This window comes from Ranitomeya imitator, chromosome 1 (assembly GCF_032444005.1).
Source record: "Ranitomeya imitator isolate aRanImi1 chromosome 1, aRanImi1.pri, whole genome shotgun sequence".
NCBI lineage: Eukaryota > Metazoa > Chordata > Amphibia > Anura > Dendrobatidae > Ranitomeya > Ranitomeya imitator.
The window spans coordinates 849568385-849584510 of record NC_091282.1 but is presented as its reverse complement, the minus strand read 5'-3'; the positions used below and the strand labels follow the sequence as shown (position 1 = coordinate 849584510).

The window sequence follows — 16126 nt, the reverse complement described above, 5'->3', positions numbered from 1 at the left end:
GGCACAATAAGCCCTGCTGCACAGACAGTATATATACACCGCTCTCCGGCACAGTAGGCACAATAAGCCCTGCTGCACAGACAGTATATATACACCGCTCTCCGGCACAGTAGGCACAATAAGCCCTGCTGCACAGACAGTATATATACACCGCTCTCCGGCACAGTAGGCACAATAAGCCCTGGTGCACAGACAGTATATATACACCGCTCTCCGGCACAGTAGGCACAATAAGCCCTGCTGCACAGACAGTATATATACACCACTCTACGGCACAGTAGGCACAATAAGCCCTGCTGCACAGACAGTATATATACACACCGCTCTCCAGCACAGTAGGCACAATAAGCCTTGGTGTACAGACAGTATATATACACCACTCTACGGCACAGTAGGCACAATAAGCCCTGCTGCACAGACAGTATATATACACCGCTCTCCGGCACAGTAGGCACAATAAGCCTTGGTGTACAGACAGTATATATACACCACTCTCCGGCACAGTAGGCACAATAAGCCCTGGTGCACAGACAGTATATATACACCGCTCTCCGGCACAGTAGGCACAATAAGCCCTGCTGCACAGACAGTATATATACACCGCTCTCCGGCACAGTAGGCACAATAAGCCCTGCTGCACAGACAGTATATATACACCGCTCTCCGGCACAGTAGGCACAATAAGCCCTGGTGTACAGACAGTATATATACACCGCTCTCCAGCACAGTATGCACAATAAGCCCTGCTGCACAGACAGTATATATACACACCGCTCTCCAGCACAGTAGGCACAATAAGCCCTGGTGTACAGACAGTATATATACACCACTCTACGGCACAGTAGGCACAATAAGCCCTGCTGCACAGACAGTATATATACACCGCTCTCCGGCACAGTAGGCACAATAAGCCCTGGTGTACAGACAGTATGTACACACCGCTCTCCAGCACAGTAGGCACAATAAGCCCTGGTGCACAGACAGTATATATACACCGCTCTCCGGCACAGTAGGCACAATAAGCCCTGCTGCACAGACAGTATATATACACCGCTCTCCGGCACAGTAGGCACAATAAGCCCTGGTGCACAGACAGTATATATACACCGCTCTCCGGCACAGTAGGCACAATAAGCCCTGCTGCACAGACAGTATATATACACCGCTCTCCGGCACAGTAGGCACAATAAGCCCTGGTGTACAGACAGTATATATACACCGCTCTCCGGCACAGTAGGCACAATAAGCCCTGGTGTACAGACAGTATATATACACCGCTCTCCGGCACAGTAGGCACAATAAGCCCTGCTGCACAGACAGTATATATACACCACTCTCCGGCACAGTAGGCACAATAAGCCCTGGTGTACAGACAGTATATATACACACCGCTCTCCAGCACAGTATGCACAATAAGCCCTGCTGCACAGACAGTATATATACACACCGCTCTCCAGCACAGTAGGCACAATAAGCCCTGCTGCACAGACAGTATATATACACCACTCTACGGCACAGTAGGCACAATAAGCCCTGGTGTACAGACAGTATATATACACACCGCTCTCCAGCACAGTATGCACAATAAGCCCTGCTGCACAGACAGTATATATACACACCGCTCTCCAGCACAGTAGGCACAATAAGCCCTGGTGTACAGACAGTATATATACACCACTCTACGGCACAGTAGGCACAATAAGCCCTGCTGCACAGACAGTATATATACACCGCTCTCCGGCACAGTAGGCACAATAAGCCCTGGTGTACAGACAGTATGTACACACCGCTCTCCAGCACAGTAGGCACAATAAGCCCTGGTGCACAGACAGTATATATACACCGCTCTCCGGCACAGTAGGCACAATAAGCCCTGGTGCACAGACAGTATATATACACCGCTCTCCAGCACAGTAGGCACAATAAGCCCTGGTGTACAGACAGTATATATACACCGCTCTCCAGCACAGTAGGCACAATAAGCCCTGGTGTACAGACAGTATATATACACCGCTCTCCAGCACAGTAGGCACAATAAGCCCTGCTGCATAGACAGTATATATACACCGCTCTCCGGCACAGTAGGCACAATAAGCCCTGGTGTACAGACAGTATATATACACACCGCTCTCCAGCACAGTAGGCACAATAAGCCCTGGTGTACAGACAGTATATATACACCGCTCTCCAGCACAGTAGGCACAATAAGCCCTGGTGTATAGACAGTATATATACACCACTCTCCGGCACAGTAGGCACAATAAGCCCTGGTGTACAGACAGTATATATACACACCGCTCTCCAGCACAGTAGGCACAATAAGCCCTGCTGCATAGACAATATATATACACCGCTCTCCGGCACAGTAGGCACAATAAGCCCTGGTGTACAGACAGTATATATACACCACTCTACGGCACAGTAGGCACAATAAGCCCTGCTGCACAGACAGTATATATACACCGCTCTCCGGCACAGTAGGCACAATAAGCCCTGGTGTACAGACAGTATATATACACACCGCTCTCCAGCACAGTATGCACAATAAGCCCTGCTGCACAGACAGTATATATACACACCGCTCTCCAGCACAGTAGGCACAATAAGCCCTGGTGTACAGACAGTATATATACACCACTCTACGGCACAGTAGGCACAATAAGACCTGCTGCACAGACAGTATATATACACCGCTCTCCGGCACAGTAGGCACAATAAGCCCTGGTGTACAGACAGTATGTACACACCGCTCTCCAGCACAGTAGGCACAATAAGCCCTGGTGCACAGACAGTATATATACACCGCTCTCCGGCACAGTAGGCACAATAAGCCCTGCTGCACAGACAGTATATATACACCGCTCTCCGGCACAGTAGGCACAATAAGCCCTGGTGCACAGACAGTATATATACACCGCTCTCCGGCACAGTAGGCACAATAAGCCCTGCTGCACAGACAGTATATATACACCGCTCTCCGGCACAGTAGGCACAATAAGCCCTGCTGCACAGACAGTATATATACACCGCTCTCCGGCACAGTAGGCACAATAAGCCCTGGTGTACAGACAGTATATATACACCGCTCTCCGGCACAGTAGGCACAATAAGCCCTGGTGTACAGACAGTATATATACACCGCTCTCCGGCACAGTAGGCACAATAAGCCCTGGTGTACAGACAGTATATATACACCGCTCTCCAGCACAGTAGGCACAATAAGCCCTGCTGCATAGACAGTATATATACACCGCTCTCCGGCACAGTAGGCACAATAAGCCCTGGTGTACAGACAGTATATATACACCACTCTACGGCACAGTAGGCACAATAAGCCCTGCTGCACAGACAGTATATATACACACCGCTCTCCAGCACAGTAGGCACAATAAGCCTTGGTGTACAGACAGTATATATACACCACTCTACGGCACAGTAGGCACAATAAGCCCTGCTGCACAGACAGTATATATACACCGCTCTCCGGCACAGTAGGCACAATAAGCCCTGGTGCACAGACAGTATATATACACCGCTCTCCGGCACAGTAGGCACAATAAGCCCTGCTGCACAGACAGTATATATACACCGCTCTCCGGCACAGTAGGCACAATAAGCCCTGCTGCACAGACAGTATATATACACCGCTCTCCGGCACAGTAGGCACAATAAGCCCTGGTGTACAGACAGTATATATACACCACTCTACGGCACATTAGGCACAATAAGCCCTGGTGTACAGACAGTATATATACACACCGCTCTCCAGCACAGTATGCACAATAAGCCCTGCTGCACAGACAGTATATATACACCGCTCTCCGGCACAGTAGGCACAATAAGCCCTGGTGTACAGACAGTATATATACACCACTCTACGGCACAGTAGGCACAATAAGCCCTGCTGCACAGACAGTATATATACACCGCTCTCCGGCACAGTAGGCACAATAAGCCCTGGTGTACAGACAGTATATATACACCACTCTCCGGCACAGTAGGCACAATAAGCCCTGGTGCACAGACAGTATATATACACCGCTCTCCGGCACAGTAGGCACAATAAGCCCTGGTGTACAGACAGTATATATACACCACTCTACGGCACAGTAGGCACAATAAGCCCTGCTGCATAGACAGTATATATACACCGCTCTCCGGCACAGTAGGCACAATAAGCCCTGGTGTACAGACAGTATATATACACCACTCTACGGCACAGTAGGCACAATAAGCCCTGCTGCATAGACAGTATATATACACCGCTCTCCGGCACAGTAGGCACAATAAGCCCTGGTGTACAGACAGTATATATACACACCGCTCTACGGCACAGTAGGCACAATAAGCCCTGGTGTACAGACAGTATATATACACCGCTCTACGGCACAGTAGGCACAATAAGCCCTGCTGCACAGAGAGTATATATACACACCGCTCTCCAGCACAGTAGGCACAATAAGCCTTGGTGTACAAACAGTATATATACACCACTCTACGGCACAGTAGGCACAATAAGCCCTGCTGCACAGACAGTATATATACACCGCTCTCCGGCACAGTAGGCACAATAAGCCCTGCTGCACAGACAGTATATATACACCGCTCTCCGGCACAGTAGGCACAATAAGCCCTGCTGCACAGACAGTATATATACACCGCTCTCCGGCACAGTAGGCACAATAAGCCCTGGTGTACAGACAGTATATATACACCACTCTACGGCACATTAGGCACAATAAGCCCTGGTGTACAGACAGTATATATACACACCGCTCTCCAGCACAGTATGCACAATAAGCCCTGCTGCACAGACAGTATATATACACCGCTCTCCGGCACAGTAGGCACAATAAGCCCTGGTGTACAGACAGTATATATACACACCGCTCTCCAGCACAGTAGGCACAATAAGCCCTGGTGCACAGACAGTATATATACACCGCTCTCCGGCACAGTAGGCACAATAAGCCCTGGTGTACAGACAGTATGTACACACCGCTCTCCAGCACAGTAGGCACAATAAGCCCTGCTGCACAGACAGTTTATATACACCGCTCTCTAGCACAGTAGGCACAATAAGCCCTGCTGCACAGACAGTATATATACACCACTCTACGGCACAGTAGGCACAATAAGCCCTGCTGCACAGACAGTATATATACACTGCTCTCCAGCACAGTAGGCACAATAAGCCCTGCTGCACAGACAGTATATATACACCGCTCTCCGGCACAGTAGGCACAATAAGCCCTGCTGCACAGACAGTATATATACACCACTCTACGGCACAGTAGGCACAATAAGCCCTGCTGCACAGACAGTATATATACACACCGCTCTCCAGCACAGTAGGCACAATAAGCCCTGGTGTACAGACAGTATATATACACCGCTCTCCGGCACAGTAGGCACAATAAGCCCTGGTGTATAGACAATATATATACACCACTCTACGGCACAGTAGGCACAATAAGCCCTGCTGCACAGACAGTATATATACACCGCTCTCCGGCACAGTAGGCACAATAAGCCCTGGTGTACAGACAGTATATATACACACCGCTCTCCAGCACAGTAGGCACAATAAGCCCTGGTGTACAGACAGTATATATACACACCGCTCTCCAGCACAGTAGGCACAATAAGCCCTGGTGTACAGACAGTATATATACACCGCTCTCCGGCACAGTAGGCACAATAAGCCCTGGTGTACAGACAGTATATATACACCGCTCTCCGGCACAGTAGGCACAATAAGCCCTGGTGTACAGACAGTATATATACACCACTCTCCGGCACAGTAGGCACAATAAGCCCTGGTGTACAGACAGTATATATACACCGCTCTCCAGCACAGTAGGCACAATAAGCCCTGCTGCATAGACAGTATATATACACCGCTCTCCGGCACAGTAGGCACAATAAGCCCTGGTGTACAGACAGTATATATACACACCGCTCTCCAGCACAGTAGGCACAATAATCCCTGGTGTACCGACAGTATATATACACCGCTCTCCGGCACAGTAGGCACAATAAGCCCTGGTGTACAGACAGTATATATACACCGCTCTCCAGCACAGTAGGCACAATAAGCCCTGGTGTATAGACAGTATATATACACCACTCTCCGGCACAGTAGGCACAATAAGCCCTGGTGTACAGACAGTATATATACACCGCTCTCCAGCACAGTAGGCACAATAAGCCCTGCTGCATAGACAGTATATATACACCGCTCTCCGGCACAGTAGGCACAATAAGCCCTGGTGTACAGACAGTATATATACACCACTCTACGGCACAGTAGGCACAATAAGCCCTGCTGCATAGACAGTATATATACACCGCTCTCCGGCACAGTAGGCACAATAAGCCCTGGTGTACAGACAGTATATATACACACCGCTCTCCAGCACAGTAGGCACAATAAGCCTTGGTGTACAGACAGTATATATACACCGCTCTCCGGCACAGTAGGCACAATAAGCCCTGGTGTACAGACAGTATATATACACCACTCTACGGCACAGTAGGCACAATAAGCCCTGCTGCACAGACAGTATATATACACACCGCTCTCCAGCACAGTAGGCACAATAAGCCTTGGTGTACAGACAGTATATATACACCGCTCTCCGGCACAGTAGGCACAATAAGCCCTGCTGCACAGACAGTATATATACACCGCTCTCCGGCACAGTAGGCACAATAAGCCCTGCTGCACAGACAGTATATATACACACCGCTCTCCAGCACAGTAGGCACAATAAGCCCTGGTGTACAGACAGTATATATACACCGCTCTCCAGCACAGTAGGCACAATAAGCCCTGGTGTACAGACAGTATATATACACCGCTCTCCAGCACAGTAGGCACAATAAGCCCTGGTGTACAGACAGTATATATACACCGCTCTCCGGCACAGTAGGCACAATAAGCCCTGGTGTACAGACAGTATATATACACCGCTCTCCGGCACAGTAGGCACAATAAGCACTGGTGTACAGACAGTATATATACACCACTCTCCGGCACAGTAGGCACAATAAGCCCTGGTGTACAGACAGTATATATACACCGCTCTCCAGCACAGTAGGCACAATAAGCCCTGCTGCATAGACAGTATATATACACCGCTCTCCGGCACAGTAGGCACAATAAACCCTGGTGTACAGACAGTATATATACACACCGCTCTCCAGCACAGTAGGCACAATAAGCCCTGGTGTACCGACAGTATATATACACCGCTCTCCGGCACAGTAGGCACAATAAGCCCTGGTGTACAGACAGTATATATACACCGCTCTCCAGCACAGTAGGCACAATAAGCCCTGGTGTATAGACAGTATATATACACCACTCTCCGGCACAGTAGGCACAATAAGCCCTGGTGTACAGACAGTATATATACACCGCTCTCCAGCACAGTAGGCACAATAAGCCCTGCTGCATAGACAGTATATATACACCGCTCTCCGGCACAGTAGGCACAATAAGCCCTGGTGTACAGACAGTATATATACACCACTCTACGGCACAGTAGGCACAATAAGCCCTGCTGCATAGACAGTATATATACACCGCTCTCCGGCACAGTAGGCACAATAAGCCCTGGTGTACAGACAGTATATATACACACCGCTCTCCAGCACAGTAGGCACAATAAGCCCTGGTGTACAGACAGTATATATACACCACTCTCCAGCACAGTAGGCACAATAAGCCCTGCTGCACAGACAGTATATATACACCACTCTCCAGCACAGTAGGCACAATAAGCCCTGGTGCACAGACAGTATATATACACCACTCTCCAGCACAGTAGGCACAATAAGCCCTGCTGCACAGACAGTATATATACACCGCTCTCCGGCACAGTAGGCACAATAAGCCCTGGTGTACAGACAGTATATATACACCGCTCTCCGGCACAGTAGGCACAATAAGCCCTGGTGTACAGACAGTATATATACACCACTCTCCAGCACAGTAGGCACAATAAGCCCTGCTGCACAGACAGTATATATACACCGCTCTACGGCACAGTAGGCACAATAAGCCCTGCTGCACAGACAGTATATATACACACCGCTCTCCGGCACAGTAGGCACAATAAGCCCTGGTGTACAGACAGTATATATACACCGCTCTCCGGCACAGTAGGCAGAATAAGCCCTGGTGTACAGACAGTATATATACACCACTCTCCAGCACAGTAGGCACAATAAGCCCTGCTGCACAGACAGTATATATACACCACTCTACGGCACAGTAGGCACAATAAGCCCTGGTGCACAGACAGTATATATACACCGCTCTCCGGCACAGTAGGCACAATAAGCCCTGGTGCACAGACAGTATATATACACCGCTCTCCGGCACAGTAGGCACAATAAGCCCTGCTGCACAGACAGTATATATACACCGCTCTCCGGCACAGTAGGCACAATAAGCCCTGGTGTACAGACAGTATATATACACCGCTCTCCGGCACAGTAGGCACAATAAGCCCTGGTGTACAGACAGTATATATACACCACTCTCCAGCACAGTAGGCACAATAAGCCCTGCTGCACAGACAGTATATATACACCGCTCTCCGGCACAGTAGGCACAATAAGCCCTGGTGTACAGACAGTATATATACACCGCTCTCCGGCACAGTAGGCACAATAAGCCCTGGTGTACAGACAGTATATATACACCACTCTCCAGCACAGTAGGCACAATAAGCCCTGGTGTACAGACAGTATATATACACCACTCTCCAGCACAGTAGGCACAATAAGCCCTGCTGCACAGACAGTATATATACACCGCTCTCCGGCACAGTAGGCACAATAAGCCCTGGTGTACAGACAGTATATATACACCGCTCTCCGGCACAGTAGGCACAATAAGCCCTGGTGTACAGACAGTATATATACACCACTCTCCAGCACAGTAGGCACAATAAGCCCTGCTGCACAGACAGTATATATACACCGCTCTCCGGCACAGTAGGCACAATAAGCCCTGGTGTACAGACAGTATATATACACCGCTCTCCGGCACAGTAGGCACAATAAGCCCTGGTGTACAGACAGTATATATACACCACTCTCCAGCACAGTAGGCACAATAAGCCCTGCTGCACAGACAGTATATATACACCACTCTCCAGCACAGTAGGCACAATAAGCCCTGGTGTACAGACAGTATATATACACCACTCTCCAGCACAGTAGGCACAATAAGCCCTGCTGCACAGACAGTATATATACACCGCTCTCCGGCACAGTAGGCACAATAAGCCCTGGTGTACAGACAGTATATATACACCGCTCTCCGGCACAGTAGGCACAATAAGCCCTGGTGTACAGACAGTATATATACACCACTCTCCAGCACAGTAGGCACAATAAGCCCTGCTGCACAGACAGTATATATACACCGCTCTCCAGCACAGTAGGCACAATAAGCCCTGCTGCACAGACAGTATATATACACCGCTCTACGGCACAGTAGGCACAATAAGCCCTGCTGCACAGACAGTATATATACACACCGCTCTCCGGCACAGTAGGCACAATAAGCCCTGGTGTACAGACAGTATATATACACCGCTCTCCGGCACAGTAGGCACAATAAGCCCTGGTGTACAGACAGTATATATACACCGCTCTCCGGCACAGTAGGCACAATAAGCCCTGGTGTACAGACAGTATATATACACCGCTCTCCAGCACAGTAGGCACAATAAGCCCTGGTGTACAGACAGTATATATACACCGCTCTCCGGCACAGTAGGCACAATAAGCCCTGGTGTACAGACAGTATATATACACCGCTCTCCAGCACAGTAGGCACAATAAGCCCTGCTGCACAGACAGTATATATACACCACTCTACGGCACAGTAGGCACAATAAGCCCTGGTGCACAGACAGTATATATACACCGCTCTCCGGCACAGTAGGCACAATAAGCCCTGGTGCACAGACAGTATATATACACCGCTCTCCGGCACAGTAGGCACAATAAGCCCTGCTGCACAGACAGTATATATACACCGCTCTCCGGCACAGTAGGCACAATAAGCCCTGGTGTACAGACAGTATATATACACCGCTCTCCGGCACAGTAGGCACAATAAGCCCTGGTGTACAGACAGTATATATACACCACTCTCCAGCACAGTAGGCACAATAAGCCCTGCTGTACAGACAGTATATATACACACCGCTCTCCGGCACAGTAGGCACAATAAGCCCTGGTGTACAGACAGTATATATACACCACTCTCCAGCACAGTAGGCACAATAAGCCCTGCTGTACAGACAGTATATATACACCGCTCTCCAGCACAGTAGGCACAATAAGCCCTGCTGTACAGACAGTATATATATACACCGCTCTCCGGCACAGTAGGCACAATAAGCCCTGGTGTACAGACAGTATATATACACCGCTCTCCGGCACAGTAGGCACAATAAGCCCTGCTGCACAGACAGTATATATACACCGCTCTCCGGCACAGTAGGCACTGCTCATTACTTAGTAAATTTACACACACTGCTTTGCTGCTTACCCATGTAGACACACACTGCTCTGCAGCATATATACATACATCTCCCTGCTATAGGCAGCTTTCATCCATTGTAATCATGTTTAGTACCAGGTCTAACGTCTTCTTATTTCCTGTACTTTGGAATTGCCTCACTTTTTTTAGGTTCTTGAAAATAGGACAAAGGACTCTAAAATGGAAATGGATATCTTGGAGAATTTACAAGAATTGAAGGAGCTGAACCAGCGTCAGGCCAATGTGGATTTTGAGTCTATGCTAGGGGTCTACAGAGAAACAGAAGAAGAAATGAGGAAGAGAGAGGAGGAGGAAGATGAGAATCAGATTAGGTACTTGACTCTACATTTAGTGTGCATGTGTGTTCATTCAGAACTGTATTCTGATATAACATTGTTATCCCTAGGGAAATGTTGGCTGAGGCGCAAAAGAGGCGACAAGTCTCAGACTCTGACTCAGAAGAAGAAATGACCCCTGACATACCCAGGGGGGCCATGGACATGAAACCAACTGATGTCCTGACTAAGGTGACTAACAGAATTGTAACACTGCATGTCTTTTCCTTTAGGATAATTTTAGACACTTAAAGGGGTTGTCCAGTATTTTTCTATTGATGACACCAGCTGCTTGCGGTGCTGGCGTCTGCCGGTGTGGAATAGCACAGTCAGCTCACTAGTAGTTGCATTACCCCGCTGCGAACAGTATACACACAGTATGTCACTACTGCTGAAGGTCTCTTTATCAGTAGAAGCCCAGATTTTAAAAATATAGACAAAGCAAGACATCAATTTTAATCACTACACTTTTAAATAAAGGAAAGAAAAAAACAAATGTTGTCACATCAGTAAAATTAATTAAATCAGCACAGTAAACAACAATGGAAAGATAAAAATAAAATTGAAAGGCAAAATAATTTTTTTTTTAAGTCGTCTTGTCTCAATAAAAATGTGCAAATAAAAGCATAAATGTCAATGTCATATGTACCCAAAGATGGTATCGATAAAAACGTCCGTTTCATTGATGAACAAATAGCTGTCACAGGTCTCAAAGGGCTCGTTGAGACATGCAGATTTTTCAACCGTGTTTGTATGCCAAAACCAGGTGTGTAACATAGAGGAAAACTATAAAGAAAGATTGTCACCTGTTCTGGCTTTGGCATACAAATACTGATGGAAAATCACTGATGTCTGAGTGAGCACAAATAATAAATGAAAACAATGCAAGTTTGATTTGGCCGTAATCAAACTGACCGAGAGATTCATGCTGCCAGGTCATTCATATCACAAGATCAGTGCTAAAAGCAAAACCAAAACAAACTCTCTTAAGAATAAGGATCTGTGCACAAGTTAAGTATTTTCTGTAGAAATTTCTGCACCAAAATACTGCTGATTTTCTATATCTCATACACACTTTATTTTTTCCTTGCAAATTAGAAGCCGTTTCAAAACTCTAGCATTTCCGTCATTCTTATGTTTTTTCAGTGTTTTTCGCCTACTCAAATGAAAGGGGAAAGAAACGTGTCAAAACCGTGTATATTTTACTATTTTACTCAGCATTTTCCCTAACAACACGAGATGCGTTTTTAGTGCGAAAATATTTTCTGCAAATATCCTAAAGGTATAATCATACTTATGATGATTTTGGAATGCAGAAAAAATGTATGTTTTTTTTTTTCATTTTCTCCATTATATTAAAATTTATATTAAATATAACACTAATGTATATGTAGCCTAGAGTGCAGCCTTAAAGGGCTTATCCATTATTCAGACAACCCCTTCTTAATCCCTTTGTTTCCCTCCGTAAAATAAACACACATACACTAGCCTCCAGTGCCGTTGTCGTAGTGTCGGCACTGACTCTCACAGGGCTTGTTGGTTTCGCGCTCCCCTCCTTTAGACATAACCATAATCTGGAGGTACTGAGAGCAGCTGCAGCGCTCACTTGTGCCTGATGTCTGATTTGTCAGAAGAAAGGGAGAGTGAAGCCAGCACTGATTGGCCACAGGGATTGCATGACATAAGAATATCACACGAGCCCCAGGAGAGCCATTGCTGACAGCCCTGAATCCGTGTGCGCACCAGAGTGGAGTATAGATGTCATTTTTTTACTGGGGAAAATATATAGATTGAGAAGGGTTGCCCAAGTAGTGGATAACACCTTTAGGAAAGTTTAAGTTGTCCCACTAAAAAAGGCCTCCTACAGCTCATTAGGCAGTTTCACTTAATGTTAGGCTTCAATGCTTCAGTGTATGCAGGAAAAGCTGGCAATCACGAAGACCACCAACTGGACCACTAAGCATAGAAAGAGTAGAGATATAAATAAAACATAAAGTGTGCTTAGAGTGAACCTGTCAGCAGGATTTTGCTCAGAAAACTACAGGCATTGTCATGTTGCCGCTGTTATGCTGATTAAATTGATACCTGGGGTGAAGAAATCCGTCTTGTAGTTCTTGTGTAATCAGTGATAGACGTATTGAGTTAATGATACGCCCTTGCTCCGGGGCAGGACTGTGGACAGAGTCTTATCTTAGTGTTCTAGGCCAGAGAAACCAAGAAGAGACCGGCCCACAGGACACCCGGAAGCACAAACTTGTTCCTCATCATAGAGACAGACTGTGCTGCGGGGCGGTTTGTGGGCTGGTCTCTTCTTGGTTTCTCTGGCCTAGAGCGCTAAGATAAGACACTGCCCACAGTCCTGCCCTGGACCACAAGCATCTCATTAACTGAAAACTTCTTTACACTTATAACTTATAATACGGATTTCTTCACCCCTGGCATAATTTTAATCAGTATAACAGCGGCAACCTGACAGTGTCTGTAGTTTACATAGCAAAATACTGCTGGCAGGCTTGCTTTAATCTTCATTACCAAACTGTATATTGATTTGCTTGACACTTTTTTTTTGTCCTGCTGCCAACAGATGGGAGTGCATGTCAGATGTGACTGTCCCATTTAATAGGTTAAAAGGCTATCTGTCGCGCTCCATTAAAGTCTGTAGGAGAAATGGATGCAGTCAAGTAAATGTGTATATTCAAGACTAAGCTAAAGGGGTATTTCCATTTCCAAGATCCTATCACAATATGTAGTAGGTGTAGTAGTAATAATGTTCACAAATACCTCCAATTAGAAATATTGTAAAGTTCTTCTGATACCGGAGTGTCCTGCACATGGGGTTATCTTAGGTATCCATGGTAGCTATCTCATAGTGCCAGTTAGTGGTCGTAACCATGGATATGTAAGCTATCGCAATGCCCTGCCCATGGGGTAAGCAACATAGCTTATCAGAATAACTATACTACATTTCTCATTGGAGGTATATTCTAATATTATTATTATTACACCTACTACATATTGGGGTAGGATACCCCTTTTAAATGTATATTCCCAAATGCTTTGTTGCTGGAAACCCTGTATAATGCGGTCTCTTTTGTGAGATGCAGGTTACATGTGTTTTATATAGTTTTTTGCTTTACATATACCATTTGTGCTGTTTACTGTAGATTTCCTATCCCAACAAGAAGCACTGTGGTGAAAAACTAGGTACTGATTTCTGTAAACCTAGGAGCCATAATCAACTTTCTGGACTTGTAAGAAAGAGAAAAGTTCCTGAAACAAGTGCTGATTCATTGGCCAGTGTTAGCCAAGATCCACTTATGACTACAAAGAAAACTGACTCCGTTAAGGTGAAAAAAGCAGAGTTCATCCAGACTAATGTCCCTCAGTGCACAGATATGAAGAATAAATGTGAAAAGGCATCTCATAGCACAGGTAACTGTCTTGATCCACGTCATGTTGTTATCCCTGTGCTGTTTTATCTGGTATATTAAGGGTATCCAATCTTCCTCTGCTGCTAGGAGAGCAGGTTTTCTGGTTATAACAAATAAATATTACTTTCTCCTTCTCCTCATTGAGGGACACAGGACCATCTGTGTATTCTGCTACCACTAGGATGCTGACACTAAGTTAAAGGGAACCGGTCACCCCCAAAATTCTGTAATGCTGTAGGTAAGCTCCCGATGTATCCTGAAAGATGAGTAAAATAAGTTAGATTATACTCACCCAGGGGCGGTCACGGTACGGTTCTGGTACGCCTGCGTCGGAGCGGCAGAGTGAATACAAGTAGAGGACGTCATCGTAAGAAGATAGGAGGCCCCGGACCGGACCGCGACGCCCATCAGACCAGAACCGTACCGGGACCGCCCCTGGGTGAGTATAATCTAACCTCTTTCTCATCTTTCAGGATACATCGGGGGCTTATCTGCAGCATTCCAGAATGTTGTAGATAAGCCCCTGATGCTGGTGGGCTTAGCTCACCTTTGATTTTGGTGGTGACAGGTTCCCTTTAATACAAAGAAAGTTAGCTCCTCCTCTGCAGTATACACCCTCTTGCTGGCTCTCAGAGAACCAGTTCATGCTTAGTGTCCCTAGGAGACACACGGGTCTTGTCTTCAGACCAAAAACTCTGTTATTTTAATTTTCAATTTTTAAGATTTTTTTTTACCTGGATGAAGGGGCGACGGATCCTTTCAAGGCTCCGATCTCCCCAAACCAACAGGCGAGCATGTGGAGTGTCGCCTCCATGTATCCTCTCTTGCGACGTGGGATGCCATGCCTGGGCTGATTTTTAGGGGCGACGGGTCCCTTAAAGGGTACCGATCTCCCCGCACCTTCAGCACACGAGCACAAGGAGTGTTGCCTCCATGTATCCTCTTCTGCAGCCAGGCCTAATGCCGTACAATCAGCCCTGTCCACCCGGGGGCATGAACTCCGTGGATGTACAGAGGCACCCTCCGTTTTGGCGTCCGTGCAGCCCCCACTGCTCCACCACTGTTTAGCAGATGAAGCAAGAAGGCGGACGGTCCCTCTCCATCTCCTATAAAAGGGAAAGTGGATTGAGGGTTTTTACCCCTTTATCCCTGCACCGTCCAAAAATCACCATCGACAGCAGCTGCACAGTGGAGGTACTTGCATACAGCGGAGGTACCTGCAGCATCATCCGAAGGACATCTCCAGCCTCTCCGGGTAAGCGCTGAGAAGGAGGGGGGCTCTGAGCAGTCCGGGCACAGGCAGCAGACTTTTTCTGGCAGGGGTAGCGTTTTTCCATTTTTTGGGCCTAGGTAAAAATGTAGTCCCTGGCTTTGGCCTTGTACAGTCTGCAGCCGAAGCTCCTCCCTCCGCTATGACGTGATCCGGCGGCTCCGCCCACTTTTTTCAGCGCTTCTCCTTCTGATCGAGAGGCGCCAAAATAATCTCGGCGGCCATCTTCCTGCACACTGTCGCACGCTAACAGGGCCTCCGGGTGCTCTGGAAGCCTCCTGCTTTCCTGGATAGTGACGCGGAACGTGATACTCGTGGCTGGGACACAGGGCCTGGGTAAGTAGCGCTGCTAATGGCTCTCTCTCTTTTTCAGTATCCTATCCTCTGTGGGAACCCTTATTAAGAGAGCACATAGGAGTACATCATGTCCCAGCCTCGGGTACCTAAAAAGTCCCATAAACCTTAGTCTTTTTCACTTCATGTAACCCCTGCCAGTCTGCGTTTCCAAAAGCTCAGAGTT

The 16126-nt window shown here is 47.2% G+C and overlaps 1 protein-coding gene across 1 annotated transcript in view; it reads left to right on the top strand.

The window, feature by feature from the left end:
• Positions 1 to 16126, top strand: part of YJU2 (YJU2 splicing factor homolog) — a 45322-nt gene that overhangs the window by 14220 nt on the left and 14976 nt on the right. Inside the window, exons 5-7 of the mRNA XM_069741402.1 lie at positions 10721 to 10902; positions 10977 to 11097; positions 14070 to 14337. Of these exons, the coding sequence (XP_069597503.1) occupies positions 10721 to 10902; positions 10977 to 11097; positions 14070 to 14337 (571 nt within the window). The remainder of the gene's footprint in view (positions 1 to 10720; positions 10903 to 10976; positions 11098 to 14069; positions 14338 to 16126) is intronic.